Source organism: Hyperoodon ampullatus, assembly GCF_949752795.1.
Source record: "Hyperoodon ampullatus genome assembly, chromosome: 1".
Lineage (NCBI taxonomy): Eukaryota > Metazoa > Chordata > Mammalia > Artiodactyla > Ziphiidae > Hyperoodon > Hyperoodon ampullatus.
Genome location: NC_136914.1, coordinates 214,933,557 through 214,957,976, shown reverse-complemented (window position 1 = coordinate 214,957,976; position 24,420 = coordinate 214,933,557). Strand labels below are relative to the sequence as shown.

At 46.6% G+C, this 24,420-nt stretch overlaps 1 protein-coding gene across 2 annotated transcripts in view; it reads left to right on the top strand.

Moving 5' to 3' along the window:
- Positions 1 to 24,420, top strand: part of GFRA1 (GDNF family receptor alpha 1) — a gene marked incomplete at both ends in the record, with an annotated part of 219,508 nt that overhangs the window by 145,352 nt on the left and 49,736 nt on the right. For both annotated transcript variants that reach the window (XM_079703792.1, XM_079703793.1), the window contains one exon: positions 6,157 to 6,493. In XM_079703792.1, coding sequence (XP_079559918.1) covers positions 6,157 to 6,493 — 337 coding nt within the window. The remainder of the gene's footprint in view (positions 1 to 6,156; positions 6,494 to 24,420) is intronic.

The window sequence follows — 24,420 nt, the reverse complement described above, 5'->3', positions numbered from 1 at the left end:
TATGCTTTTAATTTTGTTTTCTAGTATTTTTGCTGATAGCTTATAAAAATACAATTGATTTTTGTACATTAACTTTATGTCCTTTGATTTTGATAAATTCACTTCTTAGTTCTAGTAGTTATTTTATAGATTCTTTAGGATTTTCTAAGTCATTTATAAGTAGAGATGCCTTACTTTCCAATACCTTTTATTTCTTTTCATTGCTTTATTGCAATGGCTACAACCTCCAGTACAGTGTTGACTATAGGTGATAAGAATGGGCATCCTTTCTTTGTTCCTGATTTTAGGCAGAAAAGAATCAGTATTTCACTGTTAAATATGGTTTTAGCTATACATTTTTCATAGGTTCTCTTTATCAGATTAAGAAGGTTCTCTACTATTCTTAGATTGCTAAGCATCTTTTTATTATGGAATGAGTGTTGAAACTTGTTGAATACTTTTTCTTTGTCTGTTAAAATAGTCATATGGTTCTCTTCCTGTCTGTTAATATGGTGAATTACATTGATTTTTAAATATTAAACCAACCTTGCATTTTGGGATAAACCTTAATTGGTCCTGGTACATTATCCTTTTAACATATTGCTAAATCCTATTTACTAAACTTTTTGAATCTATATTTGTAAGGAATATTAGTCTGTAATTTTCTTCTTTTTTCTTCATCATATTCTGCTATTTGGGTAATGCTGGCCTTGTATATCAAGTTGGGAATGGTTATGAGAATGTTTTGTGTGAATGAGAATCATAAGCAAAAAGGAAGTCACACATTTACCTGTAATCTGGAAATCAGTTAGTAGTTTCTTGCCTCTCTGAATGTGCCAGGTTGTGCATTCTGGAATTTGTCACAGGCTCTGAAATAATGATAAAGAGATGGTGCTCTGGCAGTGTCATTTATTGATGAAAACAGAATCAGCTCAAAGTGAGGCTGAGGCACACCAGGTGCTAAATGGAGTGAACTCTGAGCGATTGGTTTGGGCATTAAATCGTTCACCCTAGTCCCACTTCATGCAAAACTTTTCCTTTGAAATGTTGCTTTTCTTTTTTGATAATACCAAGAGGAAAACAATTATTTAGTATTTTATGTAGTTTTAACAACTTTGAAAAGGAAGTAAACATTATTTAACAAAGCAGGCATATACTAGGGCAATTTTTTGTCTTTCAGTTCTTGAGATATAATTGACATACAGCACTGTATAAGTTTAAGGCATACAGCATAATGACTGGACTTACATATATTTTGAAATGATTACCACGATAAGTTTACATCCATCACCTTCTATAGATACAAAAAAAGAAGAAAAAATGTCTTTCCTTGTGATGAGAACTTTTAGGGTTTACTCTCTCAGCAACTTTCAAATATATCATACAGCAGTGTTAACTATAGTTATATGTTTTACATTACATCCCCAGTACTTAATTATTTTATAACTGGAAGTTTGTACCTTTTAACTACCTTCATCCAATTCCCCCACCCTCTCCCCTTGCCTCTGATAACCACAAATATGAGCCTTTTTTTCCTATGAGTTTGTTTTTTATTTTTGTTTTTTTGGGTTTCACATATAAGTAAGATCATACAGTATTTGTCTTTCTCTGTCTGACTTACTTTACTTAGCGTAATGCCCTCCGAGTCCATCCATGTTGTTGCAAACGTCAGTATTTCCTTCCTTTTTTGGCTGAATAGCGTTCCACTGAAAAATATATACCACATTTTCTTTGTCTGTTTATTCCTTGGTGAATACTTGGCTATTGTAAATAATGCTTTAATGAACATGGGAGTGCAGATATTTCTTTGATAAAGTGATTTTGTTTCCTTTGGATATATACCCAGGAGTGGAATTGTTGGATCATATGGTAGCTCTGTTTTTAATTTTTTGAGGAACCTCCATACTGTTTTCTATAGTGACTGTACCAATTTACAATCCCAGCAGCTGTGCACAAGGATTCCCTTTTCTCCACCATCTCACCAGCATTTATTATCTCTTTTGATGACAATTGTTCTAACAGGCCTGAAGTGATACCTCATTGTGGTTTGATTTGCATTTCCCTACCGATCAGCATTTTTTCATGTACCTGTTAGCCTTTCATATACCTTCTTTGGTAAAATGTCTCTTCAGATCCTTTGCCCATTTTTTTACTTAGGTTATTATTATTACTGTTACTTTTACTATTGAATTGTATGAGTTCTTTATATATTTTGGAAATTAACCCCTTATCAGAACATGATTTGCAAATATTTTCTTCCATTCCATAAGTAACCTTTTCATTCTGTTGATGGTTTGCTTTGCTGTGCAGAAGCTTTCTAGTTTGACGTAATTCTACTTGTTTATTTTTTGTTGTTATTGCTTGTGTCATATCCAAAAAATCATTGCCAAGACCCATGTCAAGGAGCTTTTTTCCAGGCCAATTTTTTTAAACTTGTGTATTATATAGAGAACTTTCAGAGAGAAATAAATTTTCTGGACCTCATGTGTTAAGTTTATTTTTATTATAATTTTATTTGAAGTTTATAAACATAAAACTATCAGCTCTTCTTCTTTGCTTTTATACAATTATAAAGGCAACACACAGCAATTAGATATGAACAAAACTTTTAAAACAATGAAATACAAATTAATAACAAATTTAATATGAGGAATGATATTGTTTTGCTGAAACTAAGTTGGTGCTTACAATCAGGATGTAGTTCTCTGTTTCAGCATGAGTTCTTTTGAGTTTGACAGGCCTACATTACTGGGTGCCATGTGATGACTTAATTTTTCTGTCATTTTTCTCCATTTGAACTTACATGAACCGTTTGTTCATATAAACCTGGCTACATCATTTAAGTATTAAGTCAACCTGTGTGCCTCTATTTTCTTTTTAGCCAGAGATCATAAAATACCATTGAACACCAATGCAAGTGAAATTGTGTTCTGATATCCAGCCTTAAGGGCCTAATCCAGATGATCCAGAATTTGGTCATATTAATTTATTTTAGATTATCATCCCAAAATGCATAATTTAGAAATCTCCTAGCTAGCTATAGACCTTCAGGAATATCAATCACTGTTGCCAGTGGGCCCAACAGCACATCATTAGGAAGTCTCAAAAGAGGAAAAGGCTAGAAGTGTCACCAAAGCCTGGTGATCTGTCAGGACACATGGTGAATATTTCACTCCTTGAGTCCTGAAGTGCCTGAGTGTGAAAACAGAGGAGAGAAGCCACTTTGGGAAAATCATGTTGGAGAAAATGCACCAGGTGTGCTTGTTAAACCAGCAGGATGTACGTGCAGCTGCTGGCTTCCTGCACTGCTCACCTAAGAAGGACTGAATGTCTTGTTTATTGCCTTCCCCATTAAATTGTTGAATTCAGATGTCATAGGCAGAAACACACACCTGGGGCATCATAAAATACTGCTTATGGTGCCAGGGTATATCTTTGTGATTCCAGCATACTGGGTTTTCTGAAAGCAAGGCACACCATCAGTAGACCAGGGAGAGTTTTTCATTTCCTGAAATGTTGGACTTGTTGTGTCTGTTCTTCTTTTCTTGTATAAAATTTTGTTTTATTTTAGTAGAACATTTAACATGAGATCTACATTCTTAACAGGTTTCTTTTTTAATTTTATTGAAGTATAGTTGATTTACAGTGTTGTGTCAATTTCCTCTGTATGGAAAGGTGACTCAGCCTTACACATATATACATTCTTTTCCATATTCTTCTCCACCATGGTTTGTCACAGGATACTGAATATAGTTCCCTGTGCTGTACAGTAGGACCTTGTTGTTTATCCATTCTATATGGTAATAGTTTTCATCTGCTGATCCCAAACTCCCATTTCTTCTCTCCCCTACCCCTGCTCCCCCTTGGCAACCACAAATCTGTTCTCTATATCTGTGAGTCTGATTTTGTTTTGTAGATATGTTGATTTGTATTATATTTTAGATTCCACATATAAGTGATATCATATGGTATTTGTCTTTCTCTTTCTGACTTAGTTCACTTAGTATGATAATCTCTAGGTCCCAGTGGGCAGAAGACCTAAATAGGCATTTCTCCAAAGAAGACATACAGATGGCCAAGAGGCACGTCAAAAGATGCTCAACATGGCTAATTATTAGAGAAATGCAAATCAGAACTATACAATGAGGTACCACCTCATACCAGACAGAATGGCCATCATTAAAAAGTCTATGATAACAAATGCTGGAGAGGGTGTGGAGAAAAGGGAAGCCTCTTACACTGTTGGTGGGAATGTAAATTGGTGCAGCCACTGTGGAAACCAGTATGGAGGTTCTTCAAAAAACTAAAAATAGAGCTGCCATATGATCCAGCAATCCCACACCTGAGCATATACCCAGACAGAACTATAATTCAAAAAGATGCATGCACCCCTATGTTCATAGCAGCACTGTTTACAATAGCCAAGGTGGAAGCAACTTAAATGTCCATTGACAGATTAATGGATAAAGAAGATGTGGTTTATATATACAATGGAATATTACTCAGCCATCCAAAAGAGTGAAATAATGCCACTTAACAGATTTTTAAGTGCACAGTACAGTATTGTTAAGTGTAGGTGTGATGTTGTACAGCCCATCTCTAGAACTTATTCATCTTGCATCACTGAAACTTTATACCTCTTGAATAACAACTCCCCATTTCCCCCTCACCTCAGCCTCTGGCAACTACCATTCAACTCTCTGCTTCTGTGAGTTTGAGAGTTTTAGATACCTCATATACATGGAAACACTCAGTATTTGTCCTCCTGGGACTGGCTTATCTCACTTAGCATAATGTCCTCAAGGCCCATCCATGTTGTTGCCCATGGCAGGTTTCCTTCTTTTATTTAAGGCTGAATATCCCATGTGCCTTTTAGATACTAAATGCACTGCCCTGTCTTTTGGTCCCACCCAACCCAACTAGACTCTGTCTCCTCTCTTGCTAATTCTCAAATGCTTTCATGGCCCCCATCAACTGGGCTCATAAAGAGAATGAAAGGGGGTTTCAGAACCCATAAAGGGGCTGAGGCCTGAGCAGGAACTTGCTGGGGATTGAATCCCACGATTGTGTGGTGTTTGTCTGCTGCCTTCTTGCTGTCTCCGGAGGGTCCCTGCTACACCTAATTATCAATTTTCCATGGGCCATCTCATAACTTGGCTCTAGGAGGTTTTTCCATCACTTTGCCTCGCTTGGTAAGACCTATATTATGGGAAATGAGCTTAATTTCCCTTGTCCATTCATCTTTTAACTTTGCCCATTAGCCTTGGCCTTGCCAGCCCACCCCAGTGACCCCTGCCTCTTCCGTGCTTTCTCTCCAGGCCTCTCAGTGGGCAGCCTGGCAGTGGACAGCACTGGTTTCTCTGACAGCATGATCACAGAGGGCTTGGACAGCAGGCAACATATGTTTTGTGAGATTCCTAAGGTGTATGGTTTGTAAGCCCATTGAAATTCTATCCAAAATAGTAACTGAATTTTTCTAATCTGCAACCTCAGTACTCATAGATCCCACATTTTCTATGCGGTAAGTTAAATGGTAATTGAGGTTTGCAAATTTTTATGTAATTTATTCTGGTTTTCTTCCAGTGGCCTGTGAGCTAGAACTTAAATACAGCTTTGATGTAGTTGCTTCTTCCTGTTTAGAGAGCTAGCATAATATTTTGTCTTCTGGGCTCAAATAACCATGCAATTACTCTGTAATCATATAGTAATTAACATGTACTATGTGCATTTATTACATAATTATATTCCTGGAGGATTACATGGCAATTATACTTAACATTCAGCATATCATTTTATATTTGTATAATAAACAAGTATATAATTTGTTGCTTTTTTCTTTTATCCTAATTTCAATTTACTAACCAGGAGCTGGAAACTTGTTCTCCTGTTGCCTTGTTTATATGTAGTCAGGCAGGTGCCTGAGCTCCTTTGGCCTTACTCAGTACCTCCTAATTATACATCTGAGACAATGCTAGGTGCTTGTGTGCTGCCGTGGGCTCCCAGCCTTTGTGCCCCTGATACTTTCTCATTGTCATGAACTCATTAAGTTATTAGCTTCAAGACACAAAGTTGATCAGAGCCGCCAGTGCTGCCAGGTGAATGGCCAGATCTCATTGAAAGCAGAGCAGCCCCAGCACACAGCCCTGTGATCACGCCTGCCTTTCTCTCCTTTTGCAGTGGAGCACATCCCGAAAGGGAACAACTGCCTGGACGCCGCCAAGGCCTGCAACCTGGACGACACCTGTAAGAAGTACAGGTCCGCGTACATCACACCGTGCACCACCAGCATGTCCAACGATGTCTGCAACCGGCGCAAGTGCCACAAGGCCCTCCGGCAGTTCTTCGACAAGGTCCCGGCCAAGCACAGCTACGGGATGCTCTTTTGCTCCTGCCGGGACATCGCCTGCACCGAGCGGAGACGGCAGACCATCGTGCCGGTGTGCTCCTACGAGGAGAGGGAGAAGCCCAACTGCTTGAATTTGCAGGACTCCTGCAAGACGAATTACATCTGCAGGTAAGCGCGGGCCGGCAGCCTGCTGATTAAGGAGGTGGTGGAGAGAACCTTTCTGCTGCTTCAGTGGCCAGGCTTCTATTTTCTGAATTTCTGCAGGGGGGTGGGGGAGGGGAGTCACTGGGATGGATGGGCCAAAACCTGACCTCTGCCTCCAGCACGAGGTTCTTCAGCAGCTGATCAGCCTTTTGTGCTGAGGAAGGTTCCCGTCTTTAACCTGAGGAAAGCTTTGAGAGGTGCTGGAATGAGGTCAATAGGACTTTTAAGTGCAGAGGGTCACCTGAGCCCAGGTGAGCTTGAAGGCATGTGACCCCTCTGTTAGACCTGAGAGCTGCCAGAGGTCAAAAGCGTTAAGTAAGTGGGATAGCAGGTGCTGGAAATATGGGAGCTCTTGTCATCAAGGTCAGAAAACTGGAAGAGAGCAGCGAGAGGGAGGGATGGAGCTGTGTCCAGCCCCGAAGAGGAGAACTTCCAGAATGCCTGGGTCTGTTCTGGGCCATTCAGTCAACGATGTGGCTGAGAATAGATGCCTTCCATGCTTCCGGATCTCAGCCCCCATCGAAACCTGACTGTGTTGTTGAAAAGAGTCACTTCCTTTTCCTTTTTGGCCATTTATTAATTTATTTTAATGTTTGAAGGACTCCATGAATATATTCTATGTGTTTTTTTTTAAAGCAAAAAAGCAATATAGAATTAGTAGAGGGAAAGGGAAGTTTCCTCTTGCCCCCAGCCATCACTGTCAACAATTTGATGTGAGTCCTTCCAGAACTTTGGGTTGAATTCATTGCTGATCGAAGCAAGTAGATTTTGATAAGCAGAGACTTGACTCTTTGCCGCCTGAGGCAATGCTGGTGCTGCATTCAGAGCACAGGATGGATGTTGAGTTAGAGATGCAGACGGGGGGGCATCATCGGACAACACCTGTACTTTGCCCCCAGGATAGAGCCAGGAATCTTCAAATGCCATCGCTGACAAAATCCTATGCACTTGATAAATGTTCACAGGTGGACAAGTAGATGAGGGTGTGACTTTGTGTTTGTTTTCTTGTAAGTTTCCTGTTTCTAAAGAGCAGAGGGCAGGGAAAAAACTGTCTGATAGTTTGAGGATTCTGGTAAGCTGAGTTTTGTCAGTTTAAGTTTTATTCTGATAGAATGGAGTCCCATTCTTTCCTTAGACTAGCTCTAATAGTGACCAAAGAAAAATAAATGTCCTTGTTATCTGTAGAACTCCCTCGTGCTGAAGACTTTCTGGGAGTAATATCCCTCCATTTTTTTCCAAGTTGGAAGCTATCTGAGGAAGAACTCAGATGGCCGAGCTTGTCTTGGGAGGAGTCAGGTGCTCAGGCAATGCAGCTTCTCCAAAGACTCTTCCTCACCTTCACGCCCCTCTTCCATTGAGACCCTCCTAACTGAGGGCTAGGATCAGGGGTCACTGTGCTCTAAGGATCCTGAGGAAGAGGCAGGACCTCCTCGCAGCTATAACCTGGGGAAGCCAATCAGCCGGGGACTCTAAGAACCCCCTGCTCGAGATGAATGTGGTGAGGACAGGACCAAGGGAGAAGCTGTGGGAGCTTAGCCTGGCATTAGGATGCCAGGGGACAGAGAATCGGAAGACCTGTCCTCTGAAGACCCCAAGTTCCTGTGTCCCTTTAGTCTTTGAGCAGCGGAATCCCTCTGCTAAAAGCAGGACTTTCCAGGGTCTTCCTTGGCTTGAAGCCAGACAGCCTCTCCCTGTCTCTACAGGAGACATTATCCTGTTCACTGATGGGTCCAAGCCAGGAAGCCTGGAGATGGGAGGCTGCTGTCAGGGGAGGGAATGGAGCAGTGCGTGAGCCCTCCGTCCACTGGACCATGGCTGGCAGGCGGAGAGAGCATGGTGGTGGAGCCTTTCCTTCTCTTCTCACGAGGTCTGTCTTGCACGTGAGGTCCAGAGGAGTCTCCTGACACCTCCTGTGCAGGCTCAGAGCCCACCGTGAGGGGTCCATTTGCATTACCTGGCCTGCTCTCTAAAAAGGGAGAATCCTTGGAGAGTTGGTGTGAATTAGTCGAATCAGATTGCTTCCCTGCTAAGCTGTGGTGAGAAACAGCTGGAAGTTTGGGAACTTGGGGTGTTCCGAGGAGGTGGCAAGAGGAATCTGCAGATAATGGGATGGTTTGGGTCCTGTTTGGGGACCAGACTGGTTCCAGGAACTGGTTGTGTTGAGGCAGCCCAAGTAGCATAGCGTGGCCTCAGCTGATGGGGCAGAAAGGAACAGGGGACAATAGGACAGCCCTCACCTAATGACTGTGCCTGATCACACCAAGGTCGGGCTGTGGTGACAACAGCCACCAGGCAGTGGGGTGAAGCCAGGCTGGACTGGAAGCTGCAACCAGAAGCAGTCTCTGTGCTGCTGCCAGACTCCTGGCTCTGGGATGTTTGGGAATCCAGATCCTAGACTCTCTAGGGCCCTCCCAAGTGAAATTTGCCTCCGTGTGATTGGTGGATTTTATACCGTCTCAAGTCTTCTCTGGGAAGGTGAATCAGTGACTTCCCCCTGGTGTTACCTGTCCTTAAGTTATTTATCCCGTAATTTCTTTCCAGAGCCTGAGCTTATTACTCATGATTACCCCCTCCCTGTCAGATGTGGTAAATGTAATTTAAGCTGCTAGGTAGGCTAGCGGTGTTTTCTTTCATCAGGTTTTATTAATCTTGTCTTTAATTTTATGCCTTTTATGGCATCTCTTCTCAATCCATCTCGGTGAAGCCCTTGTAGTTACTACTACGTGGAACAGCAGCTGGGGCTTCGGCAGGGTTTCACGTTAAAGCTGCTCTGACCCAGACCCATTTGGAGGAATGGAGGTACCCCCAATGGGATGACTAAAGGTCCAATTTGAATATCCCCAGAGCGAAGGGATAGCAAGAGGGAAAATCGCTTCCTAAAAAGCATATTCTGTGAAAGCTCACATTTCAAATGCTCCATTGCCATCTCAACACCAGGGACTATCAAAGAGCTGCTGAAGCCCATCGAAACCTCCCCGCCCTTAATGTTTTCAAACTCGAAGCACACAGGTTTCCTTCCCCAGGGTCCAGCGGTGCCTCTGTGCAAAACCTCTCTCCTGCATTGTGCCTTCAAACAGAGGAGATGCAACTTTAGCTTTTCCTTTTGACTTTGTTTTCTTTTCTCCTTTTCGCTTTTAGGGAAGCTGACAGGTTTCTTTCCTCTTGGGGTGGCTGGGGACAGGCGAGAGCTTGACTGTTTAGGCCTCCAAGCTTGTCTGCAGAAAAGCAAACGCGGAGGTGTTATTAGAAGGGTGTGATGAAGTTAAGAGGCTCCAGTTCTTCCCCTGAAGCACAGTGTCTCCCATGCTAGTTGTCCTCCGGTTGCTTTCCTTAGTGCCTGGAAGGATGTCAGGATGGGGTTTGGTCCTAAAGGAAGCATATTCCTTTATTCCAGATGCAAGTGGTTATATATACAAAATTTAAAGTTGTGCCTGTCCTCCTTTCCCTCAAATTCTGAAATCCAAACTAAGCTCAGCACTTGGGCTCGGGCTCAGGGTGCTACAGATATGTTCATAGCTCTTTAATTTTTCTCATTAATCACTCAGGCGCCTCTGCTGCTCTTCATTACCAAAAGGGCTAGCATCTTTCTCTTGAGCATGCCCCCTCCTGTTTTCATCTACGAATTAGAGTTATTTTCCAAAACCTGTTCTGCTTCCAATGCCAGGAAAAGAGGGAGCCTGAGGCTACTGGCCAGCCTGCCTGAGCTGTGGGTTTAGCTGCTGCCACACGGTGTCGCTGTTGGGGACAGCCCAGAGGTTGCTTTGTGGTTTGGTGACTGTGCCCTTCTTGATCATTCTGCATCTGCAGCAGAGGTGCTGCATCTTGGGTGCAGAGTAACAACTCTTAGTTCATACTCAGCATGCAGCCACTATTTCCCAAAGCGTGACATATTGCCCTGGGGGCTGGGTCCTAAGGGGTTCCCGCCAGAGCCGGCCCTCCAACTTGAGCACACAGTATCTCAGACTCTCCCTTTCCTGGCACTGTATCCTAGATGGATTTGAGTGTTGTATTTGCATTTTCTCTCTTTTCTTGTTTTATTGTGGTAAGAACACAATGTGAAATCTACTCTTTTAACAGGTTTCTAAGTGCACAATATGGTATTATCTATAGGCACAATATTGTACAGTAGATCTCTAGAAGTTATTCATCTTGTATAACTGAAGTTTTATTCCCATTCATCAGAAACTACCTTACCAGGGGATAAGGGGTGGGGGAGGAATAAATTGGGAGATTGGGACTGACATATGCATACTACTATATATAAAATAGATAATTAATAAGAACCTGCCGTATAGCACAGGGAACTCTACTCAATACTCTGTAATGGCCTATATGGGAAAAGAATCTAAAAAAGAGTGGATATCTGTACATGTATAACTGATTCATTTGCTGGACACCTGAAACTAACACAATATTATAAATCAACTATACCCCAATAAAAATTAAAAAAAAAAAAAGAAACTACCTGCTTACCCCCCAACCCCAGTTCCTGGCAGCTACAATTCTGTTCTTTGCTTCCGCAAGTTTGATGGTTTTAGATACCTCATGTAAAGTGGAATCATGCAGTATTTGTCCTTCTGTGACTGTTTTATTTCACTTAACATAATGTCCTTCAGGTCAATCCATGTTGTTCCATATTGCGCTTTTTTTTTTTTTTTTTTTTTTTTTGCAGTACGCAGCCCTCTCACTGTTGTGGTCTCTCCCGCTGTGGAGCACAGGCTCCGGACGCGCAGGCTCAGCAGCCACGGCTCATGGGCCCAGCCGCTCCGCGGCATGTGGGACCTTTCCAGACCGGGGCATGAACCCGCGTCCCCCGCATCGGCAGGCGGACTCTCAACCACTGCGCCACCAGGGAAGCCCCATATTGCTTTTTTAAGGCTTAAACAGTGCTCGGTCAAGGGCACCTCATAGCTTTTGGAAAGATTCTGATAATGTGAATCTCCAAAGGGAAGGATCAGGGCCTCTGCCCTCTGTCTCCAAGGCCTTTTTGCCCAGCCCCTCCCCCACCAGGATTTCCTTGCTCTTCCTGGCGCCCAGGCTCTGTATCCTCATTGTCTCCAAGAGTGGTAGCTTTGACCCAGTGACCAAGTACATATGGTTCTACGTTTCCCCAGGGACTAAGGATCCTATAATTGTATCCTGGAGACCTGGGGTTTTTTTTGTTGGTGGTGGTGGTGGTGGGTTTTTTTGGTTTTCTTTTTTGTTTGTTTGTTTGGTTTTTTGGGTTTTTTTTTGTTTGTTTTTTTTTTTAGCACAGCCAAGAAGATCTCCCTTGGTATAGCTCCAGAAGAACAGCCTATGTAATTTTCAAAATTCTGCCCTAGACAGCACTGCATTTTCCACCCTGAGGCTGACCCTATTATACTTAGAGGAAATATGTTGTTGTTAATTTGTTAACTGGGACCACTAGGGAAACACGTCACAAGACCATGCAGCAGATTTCTTCTCCAGTAACTTACTCGGTCTGACAGTGTTAGTGCACCTTGAAAAGGTGAGGAATGTATTTCCTTTGCTTGGAATCAGTCCTCTTTTGCACAGTAAACTGTGGCTCTTAGAGATCAGGGACATCCTCTGCTGTTTGGGCTACATTCCTGAGTTGAAAACTGGATTCTACATCCCTGTATCTGGGCCTGTCTTGACATGTGGCAAAGTGCAGGAGAAAATGGCTCAGAGGATAATTAATGCCTAAAACTAGAAGGGTAGATTAATTTGGCACTCAATTTTATTTTACGCTGATTCATTCACAAATGGAAATCAGCAGTTAGACAATGCAAACTTCTGAACCATGGAAAGAAAGGTTCGGGAATATGAGAAAATACAAGTAGAACATTTTCTAGTTCATTTGAGCAGTCTTCATTTCAAATGATTACATGGGTGTCTTTAGCGATGCAGAGTGCCGAATCACTCGTTGTTTTTTTTTGTTTTTTTGTTTTTTTTTTTTTTTGCGATACGAGGGCCTCTCACTGTTGTGGCTTCTCCCATTGCGGAGCACAGGCTCTGGACGCGCAGGCTCAGCGGCCATGGCTCATGGGCCCAGCCGCTCCGCGGCATGTGGGATCTTCCCGGACCGGGGCACGAACCCATGTCCCCTACATCGGCAGGCGGACTCTCAACCACTGCGCCACCAGGGAAGCCCAGAATCGCTCATTTTTTAATGCGCCCCACCTGCACGAGCTGCCTGCCCCCCCGGCCCCCCATCTCTTAGCTGGAGGCCCCCTGGACTCCTGGTGAGGTAGCGGGCTCCTGTGTGTGTACGGTGATTCATTAAGCAAAAAGCACGGATGTCCTCCAGCATCTTCCGGAATTGGGGGAGGAACGTGCCTCCCGGTGGATCTGACAAACCTCCACCCCCAGCCTGTGCATCCACTCAGCACCAGCTAAGCAGGGTCTGAGCTCACCGCGTCCCTGGCTAACAGGGGTAACCTGAGCTGTGAATCAGGCGGGAACCCGCTGCAATTTGCTCTATCTTGTTGCCTCCTATCTCTTTCCTTATCTCTGCTTTGGCAGGGACGGGTGTGAAGCCATTTGTCTGTTTCTGCTGGAGCCTATTGCTAAAAAACGCCTGTCCAGATTGACTCAGCGTTCTCACTGTCCCCAGCCAGCCCCTCCCGGTGCCTGCCCGAGCTCAGGGGCTCCACTTGCTTCCCCCCACCCCTTCCCTCACCTGCCCACGTCCTCACCAGAGTCACATTGGCCACTCTTGGCCCTGAGCCAGAGAGATTCAGACACTCCTTTACATTTGTACATTCTGCCAGTTATTAGAACCACATGGACATATGGAGTCTTGACAGCAGAACTGTCTTTTACTGCCTTTGAGTATGAAAGTGGAGGGAAAATGAATGGAACTGTATCCACTCAGAAAGCCCAAAGAGAGCCCCATATTTCTTTGGGGGAGGAGGTGTCATAGTGGAAGGTCTCAGGACCCATATTCAGACTGGACCTCAGCAGGTGAGAAGTAGGGAACTTCAAGCAGAAAGAAGGCACTCAGTTTTGGGAGGACATAGTGAAGGGAGTGGGAGGTGTGGGTCTGGGGTCTGTTCTGGAGGCAGAGGGAGAAAAATTAGTGTGATATAAAGGCAAGAGGTTGAGGGCCTCCGGTGCCATGTTGAAGTGTTGGATTTTATCCTACAAGGGGCAGGGGAAGTGAGATATGATCAGCTGGACCTCAGAGAGTACCCAGGTGGCAGTGTGGGGCAAGGATTGATGTGGGGAGAGGCCAGGAGGCCAGATAGGACGTGCTTGCCGTGGACCAGATGAGGGGTGACCAGGAGAATAGAGTTAGCACATAGGAAATCTATCCATTCATCCATCCACCCATCTATCCCTCCATCCAACCAGCTGGTCTGCAGTTACTGTGCCAGGAGTAAAGACCTGGCTCCTCACTGGCCGTGCAGAAAAGAAGGCAGGTGCACATACAGTCATTACAGCCTGGTGTGGGAGTCTGTGGTCAGGAAGGTACAAAGTGCTGCGGGAGGTCAGAGGTAAGAACAGCCAACTTGGCCTTGGCCTTGGCCTGGAGGGTCAGCAAGGCTTCCTGGAGAAGCTGTCATCTGAGCGGGGCTGGAAGGACGAGAGGCATGGGAGAGACCACCAGGGGTAGAAACGGGACAGAGGCCCAGGGCTGTGGATTTGAGGAAGATGTGGGAACAACAACCCGTTTACTGGGTTTTAATGACAAGAGGCACTGGGACCCGTGATCTCAGCCCACAGGGAGGAGCTGGGAACCAGCCGGATCTTGCTAACTCCGAAATCTGGCTTCTCTCATTCTTTCCAAACGATTGTCTTTCATGACAAGAATACAATGTTCTTATCCCGTTCAGCCTTACTACCTTTAGTTCCAGACAGGCAGAATGATAATCCCGTCCAGCCTCGGATCTGGACGCTCTTTATGGCTCAGTAACTAAGACAGCATCAGTTTTAAAGATAGTTTTCACAGAGCGTTAGGACATAATGTCCATCACAGCCCCCTAGCATCACTTAAAACATTAAAAAAGAAAACAAGCTACTCAGGTAATATGTGGTCATTAAGGTCTTACTTTAATTTCCTTTTGAGCATTCATTGCTTCTTATAGAGTGGTTTCTCTGTGACAGCTTACTGATTGCAAGAGTCATTTCTACAAGCAGGAAAAAAGATCTTTCCAGACCACACTGGTTTTCTTCTTATTATTAACTCAGTCATTTAGTCAGGCACATTCACTGAGCACAGTCTGTCTGACCCGAGGGTACTAGGTGTGTAAGTCATGTGGCTGTCACCCAGGAGCTCCCACGAACCTGGTTGCTTGGACTCCGCAACTCCCTGCTGAAGTGTCACTGGAGTTTAGAGTCCTTGACCCTCACTTCCCCCCAGGCAGCAGATATCAGGGACCTGGCTGTGTATCTCCTGGGAGATGAAGTCTCTCCTGTCACAGAGCGACAACCAGCTCTAAACCCATGGTTATGTCACCAGGGTGGGGTCATCCAGGTGTTTGCCTTCCTACCTTCTCCTTGTCCTCTGGCCATTTCATTAATCATAGGAAAACTTCCATTCTGTGGATTGCATCTTGAATGCAGTGCTGATAAAACGTGCGGGGTGGGGGGCAATGGGAGGTGAGAGAAGCCTGGAATTGTTCCCAGAAGTGCTGAAGTGGGAGTGGGTGGGGATTTGAAGGGAGTTTCTGGAACCCAGATTTCAGGCCACTTTGTCTAAGACCCCAATTGATCCCCTCTGCTGCTTTGTGCAGCTTGTTCCTCTTCAAAGGGGACCCTTCTGCTCTGCCCAGTCAGCATTTCACGTACTAGGACCCATGAAGTTCCTAGGCAGGGTAGACTAGCTCCCCGCTCAAGTCTAGACTGAAACCCAACCATACAGATTTTACAGTCTCTTTTTTTTCTTTCAAGGGAAGGGGATGCCTCCATTTTATATCGTTCTCTTTTTCAAATGTGCTTTATCCATGGAGCAAAGAGTGGGGGAAAGGGAGACCCCAGTATTCCTAGAGGGCTGCCCCCTTATCCAGACCTTATTTGAATAGCTGAATCTTTGAATATAGCTTGAAAATAGCTTGAATCCTTTGGGGTCCAAGGGCATCCCATGCCGGCTGGCATGCTGACCCCTTAAGCTGAGGCTGTTACCTCACTGTCCCGGCCTCCACTGGACACAAGACTTCTTTTGATCATGCATGGTTTGCAGTTGACATAAGTTCCCATAGCCTATGACCCAGAGCTGTCTCATTTTTGTGCAGGGAAATCTGCCCACCCTCACCGGGTGGCTGTCGTGTATGATTAGAGCCCGGGCCTCACAGCCAGGCTTGGAGTCCTGCTCCACCCAAGGAAACCCCAGACCCCCACTCAGGCACTACCCCAAGTTAGATATCCTGCAGTCACGTTGGCACTTACATTCCTACGAGGCATTTCCAACTCAGTGAATGGGAAATTGCTCTGTGATTTCCGAAAGCAATTAATTACGCGGAAAATTTTACATCCAAGAAAAACAAGAATTTAAAAGAACCATCCATGTGAAAAGTACCACCCAAGCTGGAGTTGGGACTTTTTTTTTTCCTTCCCCAGTAACTGTCAATGTGTTTGTGAGTGAGGCGACCCTGGGCTCGCATCCTGGTTATGGTAGTTCTAGAACATGGGCAGCTCGTGGCCTCAGTTTTGCATCTACAAAGGGAGGTAACGACTCCATCTTCACAGGGCAGCCGTGAGGGTTAAATGCGATATCTCTGCACAGGCATCAGCACAGTGCCTGCCACCTAACAAAGCAAAGACTCAATAAATATGTTTTTCTTTCTCCCTCACACTTTGCACAAGTTTTGATCACAGAGGACAAAGAAAGCTTATGATTCCAAATACAGCATCCCCCCACCGCCCGCCATCCCTGCTCCAGTAGCAGACAGAGACCTTTAAAGCAGGATTTGGGGGTGGAAGAGGTAGATTTTTACTGCTTTACACTTTTATGCACCCACAGCATTAAGCGGCACATGGAAATTCCAACTCCATTATGTGAAGCTGTGTTGCTAAGCTTTGTACATCACCATCTTTTCAGTTGGCACCATTAGGGAAGAGTGGGGGGCAGAGGCGGTGGTAGACAAAGTCCAGAGGTGTTTGGACCGCGTGTCATCTCAAGAGCATTTCTGTCTAGAATAAACAATTATCAGCATACAAAGATACCCACTGAGACGTGGATGGAGCTGGCCACGAGTTTGTGGGGGCTGGAGTCCTAGATTCACTATTGTTTAAACTGAATACGCAGTGGGGGCACCCCTGGCAGCCTCATGGGGCACGTGCTGCTTCAGTGACCCAGAGTAACTGTGAATAAAGGGTCCTTAGAGGTGCTTGTGTCTGAGTCAGTGACGTGAGCCATCCAGCAAAGGGCAGTCACTGACTCAGTGCCACTGAGTCTGAACCTTCCTCTAGTCTGGGTGGTTCTGTGCCATGAATCATCCGATCATCCTGTTAGGAAGCAAGCCACAAGGTGGGGCAGGGTGGCTCGTTGTACAGGACTCAGGGGCCCAGAATCTTCAGAGCCAGGGACATTATTGCAGGAAGCTGTGGGTGACAATGATGGTGATGAAGATGATGACGAAGAGGGTAACATTTATGTGACATTTGCAGTGCGCCGGGCACTGTGCTGAGCACTTCACAACGACCCCGGGAAGTGAGGGCTGTCCTCGTCCCCGGTTTGCGGATGAGGAGGTGCCATCTTGAGCAACTTCTGCAGTCACCCACGTGGTGCCACTGGAATGAGCGCCCGGAGGGTCTTCAGGGCTGCAGAGCCTGGCTTCTGTCCGCTGTGCCCCTGCTTCGGGTGCAACGTGTGCGTCTCTTGAAAACCACCCACATCACCTTCCTCAGAGTGTGTGGAATTGGAGACTGGAGGTGATTTTGTTTTTAACTCTTTATTTATTCATTTTAAAACAAAAATTGTAAGTAAGAGAACTTTGGATCTTGTCAAAGTAAGACTTAAGTGCCCCTCATCAAAAGTATTTCACTTCTCGTTAGAACAGTAGTTTTCAAACCTTTCAGTTTCAGAATTCCTTTGTATTGTTAAAATTACTGAGGATCCCAAAGGGCTTTTGCATCTGTGGGCTAAGTCTGTCTATACTTACCATATTGGGAATCAAAGCTGAAGAAGTGTTTATGTATTTATCACTTCATTTAAAAATAACACCAAGGGCTTCCCTGGTGGTGCAGTGGTTGAGAGTCCGCCTGCCGATGCAGGGGACGCGAGTTCATGCCCTGGTCCGGGAAGATCCCACATGCCGCGGAGCAGCTGGGCCCATGAGCCATGGCCGCTGAGCCTGCGCATCCAGAGCCTGTGCTCCACAGTGGGAGAGGCCCACGTACCGCAAAAAAATAAAAAATAAAAAATAGTAACACCGAGATGCCTGTTACATGTTACCATAAATAACAGAACATAGTTTTATTTGAAAAAATCATTACCTTTCCCAGAACAAAAAAATTTAGGGAGAAGCATGGCATGATTTTACACTTTTACAAATCTAATGTCGGACCAGAAGATGCCTTGATTCTTCTACCTGCTTCGGCATTCAGACTCTTGCAGTATCCCATGTCCCGTGGCCTCTGGAAAAACTCTCTCTTGAGAGCCTGAGAGTTAGAAAGATAAATCAGAACTTATTATGACTGGGAAGATACTTTTGACCTCAAGAACCCTAAAAGGCTCTCTGAGATTGCCAGGGTCCCCAGACCTCTCTTTGAGAACTGCTGCACTAGGACCAGAATCATCTTAGGCTAGAAGACGTGTGTGCACAAGTGTCTCCGTGACCTCCTGGAGCTAAGACAGTCTGGGTGTGTGTGTGGCTGCCTCGTGCCCAACCTGTTCACTCCAGTGTGTCAGGATGGTGAGGCTGGGGGAGGTGGGGATGGGAGCTGGGGCCACAGCCCTTCCAGTTGGAAATGGGTACCAGTAACCAGAAAGCTGCTGAGCTTCCCATCGGCTCTCACTGGGCCTGTGTGGTAAGGGCATCTGGCTCAGCTTGGTTTCCTGCCCTGAGAGATGCCCTCCTGACAACACCTTCCTTCTGGTTTCTAGCTCGACAAAGCATTTCAGCCTCATATTCAGCTCAGTCAGGCAGAACTCTGTAATGACTTGGAAAAGCACTTTGTGCCCAAGACTCGGTGGTAGGGGCTTGGTCAGAGTGTCACAGGTAAATGTCTGGTCCTTGGAACGTGGGCCATCTCAGGTGCAGCCCCTCTCTGTCCCTACTCCGTCATCATTTGCCATGGCGGAAACTAAAGGATTGTAGTGACCTCGGGCCTGGGATAACCCTTAGAATCGGAAATGCTGGGAAGCTGGCAGTTGGAGAGTTCTGTGAGCATCCAGCAGTTGGAATTCCTATTGGAGGGTTAGCTGGCTCCATCTAACAGCCTGAAACTTCTTAGGATGGGGGCTGGGGAGAGAGAATGCCATCTCTCTGTGGATGTTCACTCCAGCAAAGGATCTTGATATTGTCATGCTAGAAAACCTTTCTGTGGAAGTAGACCAAAGCAAATGGGAAATGCCTCTTCCATGTTCCAAGTTCAAAAATTCGAGTTGAAACATTTTTAGCTACAGATACGGTTTGAGAAAGTTTTCTGCTCAGCGTTCTGGTGGGTGGTTGGTCCATTCACTGGCTCAGCAGGACTGGAGTGCCGGGGGCTTTGCAGGGCCCAGGGCATCAACATGGAGCGGATGCGCACACCGCCTGGAAGAGGGGGTTCCGGACTTCTCCCAGGTGCCGTTGCTCCAGGGCAGTGGTTCTCCAACTTTAGCCTGCAGTCAAGATCAGTTTCTGATCTATGAGGTCCGGGGTGGGGCTGGATAATTTGCATTTCTAGATCATTCCCAGTGATGCTGCTGCTGGTCTGGGGTCCACACCTGGAAACCCACTGCCTTAAGGTATGTTGACCAGGTGATGACCTAGGCTGATGAGCCTCACCCTGCTCGAGGGGTCTGCAAGCTGAGGATGAGAAGGAGTGAGCAGCCAGATGGGCCCTGTGGGGCACTGAGACTTAGCAGGGGACCTAGGAGAGGCCTCACAACTGTGACTGAGGTGACTGTTAGCCCAGGTTGGGGAAGGGGAGAAGAAAACACCTGGGCAGTTTCTCGGCTGCACTGAGGTCGGGCTCTGTTTGGAGGGCTGTGGGAGCCACTGTGAAGGACTCTAAGGTCTGCCCAGGTGATAGCTCCTCAGAAACGGAGGCTGCTGAGCCATGGCCAACATGTATCTATTTACCGGCCCCACTTCAGGGTGGAACCTTGCCCTCAGTGTGCAGAGGAAGTAGACAGCCTGTTGTCCATAGGCTGAGCTTGGCCTGAGATTGGAATCCATTTGTCAGAGTTATGCTGGAAAAAAATGCAAAGCAAAACTGTTTTAAAGCAATTATTTGAATAGAAATTCTCCTTCTAAAATGACCTTCGGAGCAATCTTTGACCTGAGCTATTCAAATAAGGAAAGCTGACATGCTTTACTCGCTTTTCTTGTCACTTTTTCCAAGTGGAAGCATCTTTGGTTCTCAGGAGGGAGCGTGGGACGGGCAGCGCCTGTGGTGGGACTATGACGTGGGTTACTCAACCACACACGGACGTTCAAGATTCAAAAGTGCTCTGATCCCGTGAGCCAAGGTCACCGTGAGCTTTGACCTGCACAAATAAATATGCAGGCTGGGGATTCCCTGGTGGCGCAGTGGTTGGGAGTCCGCCTGCCGATGCAGGGGACACGGGTTCGTGCCCCGGTCCGGGAAGATCCCACATGCCGCGGAGCGGCTGGGCCCGTGAGCCATGGCCGCTGGGCCTGCGCGTCCGGAGCCTGTGCTCCACAGAGGGAAAGGCCACAACAGTGAGAGGCCCACATACCGCAAAAAACACAAACAAAACAAAAAAAAATGCAGGGTGTTTCACTCCTAGCTCATTGCTGGTCAAAGGAGAGGGCAGCTGGTAGGTGCAGCTGGTGGGAGGTCAGATGCAGTGTCCCCACGGGGCTGTATCTCCATCTTTGTCCTTGTCCCACTACAGCCACTGCTTCACACACAGCATCTTGCATTGTAGATGCTTAGTGACCCTGGTCCTCGGAAGGTTGGTGTCTTTGTTGAACCCAGTGCGCCAGGCGCTGTGCTAGGTGCTAGAGGACCAAGTCGGAGATCAGCACCCCTGGTCCTGGGCGACTGGATGCCGAGGCACCTTTACGAGTCCACTCCACAAGCCTCAGGCCTGGGGCTCTCTAGGCTGCTCCCCAGCATCCCTAGGCTCGGAGAAAGCAGGAAGGGGTGTTTTCTGGATATACAAGAGGTGCCACTAAATACTGCCTGTCCACGGGACTCTATTCCAGGCTGTGTGGGAGAGCGCCCTCTTGAGGGAGCCAGGCTTAGTGTCCTTGTCCACATTGGGGCAGGGTGTGCTGGCCTCAGCTGCCTCCAGAACCCAGCTGAAGTTGTGACCCTCCTTGGCTGAGGGTCCTGGAGAATTAACTTGCTTCCTGTACACTTGTCCCTTCGTGTGAAGGAGGAGAGACATTACCTGCCCCATTACCTGCCTCACAAGGCTGTGATTGGAGAGATAGGGCCAGCGTTGAAAGCACCCTGAGAGTAGTAATGGCACACTCATATGGGCCCTTGATGGAGCACTGAACTCTGTGCCAGGCACTGGGTTCTGGGCCTTCATCCTCCCACAACCCTGCTGTTGGTGCTGGTGTTTCATACTTGGGGAAATGCAGAGCTGAAACAGCAGCAGGGGCCCTTGGGATTGGAACCCACGGTCTGACTTCAGGGCTCACTCCCTTTCCCACTGTGCCCGGCACCCGTCAGCTCCGGGAAGGGGCCCACATGTGTGTCTGCCCTTCCCGGAGCCGATGGGTGCCGGGCACAGTAGGAAGGCACCCAAGGAGATGCTCCTGGCCAGGCCAGCCCCTGCCCGGTGCCTTCTGTCTCCAGCCTTAGGAGTGGTCCCTGCGGCCTGGAAAGGGTGCTTGAGGGGCTGCTGGCTTCTCCCTGTGGGTCTGGGGAGCCCCACTTTTTGCTTCCCTCACTTTTTTTTTTTTTGGCGGTACACGGGCCTCTCACTGCTGTGGCCTCTCCCGTTGCGGAGCACAGGCTCTGGACGCGCAGGCTCAGCGGCCATGGTTCACGGGCCCAGCCGCTGCGCGGCACGTGGGATCCTCCCGGACCGGGGCACGAACCCGTGTCCCCTGCATCGGCAGGCGGACTCCCAACCACTGCGCCACCAGGGAAGCCCCCCCCCCACTTCTTGATGAGGGGTGACGGTGTACACAGCCTGGGGAGGTGGGACGCTCAGTGAGGGACAGGCTGGGCCGAGATGAACACGGCTGTGTCGTAGGATTGCATTTGGGCCTTACTGAACAGTCACAACAGATACTTTTTTTTTTTATGTTTTGAAACTGCAAGCACTATTAAACCAAAAGAATGCCCACGGATTCTGTCATGACACTTTATTGGGCCTAGTAAAGATCACTTATATCCCCCTAAATCAGATTTCGGCTTCTTGTGTGCACAGTTCACAGCAAAATGGCGGCAAATGCCCCAGAACTAAAATGAAAAGATGGAACATGAGTTCTTTCATTGCTGTGGGGGTGAGTGTGAGCTGGAGAGTCTGTGGTCTTCTTTTCAAAATCGGGCTCTAACTCTTACCAGCTCTGTGAATTTAGATGGATGTTGGCCTTTCTGAACCCCAGGGTCCTCCACTGTAAAATAAGACTAACCTGGCTGGTCAGGTTCTTGGGTATTAAGTGACCCAGGCTTATGAAGCATCAGGCACAGTGACCGGCTCTAGACGAGCATAGCTGTTCGTGCAGTGTCTGGAGTCATTAGACGTGGGCTGCTGTTTCTCCTCCTCTGTGCCCAACCGTAACGCCAAGATGTCCATGATGAGTATTGGTCTCTAGGTGATGGGAGCCATAGTGTGTGGCGCTGGATTCATTCATTCATTTATTCACTCACTCATTCAACACATATTTTCTGAACATCTGCTTTATACCAGGCATAATCCCAGGTGCTCACCTTCTCATGGTGCAAGCAGTGTATCATCAAAGTGAAGATGTGAGAAAGAAAGTGATGGAGGAGAGGTGTGGGCCGAAAGGCCAAAGCCACGCCCTCCATGGGGCTCAGACCCAGAGAGGGGATTGGTGGGAGGGCTCAGAGGAGACCCTTGAGTTCACTGTGAATGGGTCTAAATAAGCCCTGTTTGAGTAGAGTGGTTGAGGGGACAGTTTATTAGAAAATGGCTTAAGCGAACCATGGAGAACAGCTACTCTGCCCTACAGGGGAAAAAAAGGAGGAACATAGTTTTAAATGCAGCTGAGAGCTTTAGGTAAAACGTAGAAACTGGGATGGTGGGGTGCAATGGGGTATGGAGTGGGGTGGAAGGGTGCTGTTGACAAGAGGATGTTAAACATGAGAAGGGATCACTACCGAGAGTATGGGTTTTCTGAAAAAAGGGGGGAATTATCATTTGATGGCAGTGGAATAAGTGATTTATTCTTTTGACATGTAACACCACAATTCCATCTCCCGAGCGATGCCCCATCTAGGAAGGAAGGTATTAGGGACTAGTTGTTTGCTGAGCTCAAAGTCTCTGTTGACCTTAAAACAACTTGCCTGGAAGAAAAATGACCTAGTGTGTATTTACTATTGAACATAATTTTCCTTAGGAAGTCTGAAACCCTATTAAGGATTAATAGGAGATCTTCTTTTCATATGTTTCTGCTTAAAGTCTGTTTGTGCAAGTGCAGGCTGTTACCATTCAGACATCCATGTGTCTTCCGCCATCCCCACCACCCCGCCCTCCCAGGGCACAGAAACTAGACTCCTTCAATGTGTGGAAGATAAATTAATATTCGGCTGAGCAGAGCTTGAAGCTTGGGGCTCAGGTACCACAGGGCTGTCCGTTGGGGGTAGGGGCAAAGGGAGGGAGTTTTGCAAATTAGTAAAGTCAAGAGAGCCTGTGTACTTTTAATTTTTCATCTTCTGGGAACCCCTGAAGAAGCAAGGTTTGACTGAAGGAGGCCAGGCAGCATTTGGCATAATTTCTAGAATTTACCTGAGTTTCCCTGAAGTAATTAGAGTTCAGTTTCTCTAGCGATAAACATCATGGTTTGACATTTGTTTCTGAGGCTGCAGACAGCACCTCCTTAAACTTGCACAGGCCTGATGCCAACCAGGCCAGCAGAGGATCATCGTATAGGGATCATATGTAGTGACCTGTAGAATTGCCTTGACCTGTTTTTCCGTGGGTTTGAGTCCATTGTCCTGTAGAACTCATTTCTCTGCTTCTCTTCGGTCCTGATGGAAGGTGTAAGCCCGATGTTAATCGTGAGATTATCGAGCACGTACAGACCTTGAATAGGTGAATTAGTGACCTCAGGACAAAGCATGTCATCTGCCAGGTTATTAGCAGATGGATTCTAAGGGAAATACCAGTGTGGTCATCTCTACCCTAGGGCTTCACAGAGGTCTCAAGGTCAGAGCAGAACAGGAAACAGCAGCACTGATGAGCCCCGTCCTCATCTAGGAAGCTGGAACAGTTGTAAACAGGTGCTAGGTGCCAGGTGCCAGGTACACGTACTTAATCCTTCAGGCACCATTGGAAGGACTTCCTGTCATTCTACCAGAGTAAATTAAGCTTCAGAAAAGTTAAGGTACGTGCCCAAAATGTCATGGTTAGCAAGTGGTTGAATTGAAATTGGAGTCCTGGCCCATTTTCAGATTCCATCTGCAAAACCTTTACTGCCGTTTCATAGTGTTTTCATTTTCTGTTGCTGCTGTAACAAATTACTACAAACGTGGTGGCTTTAAGTGACACAGACATATTCTCTTCCAGTTCTGGAGGTCAGGAGTACTGCCCCGATCCCACTGAGCTGAACTCAAGGCATCCGCAGGGCTGAGTTCCTTCCAGAAGCTTT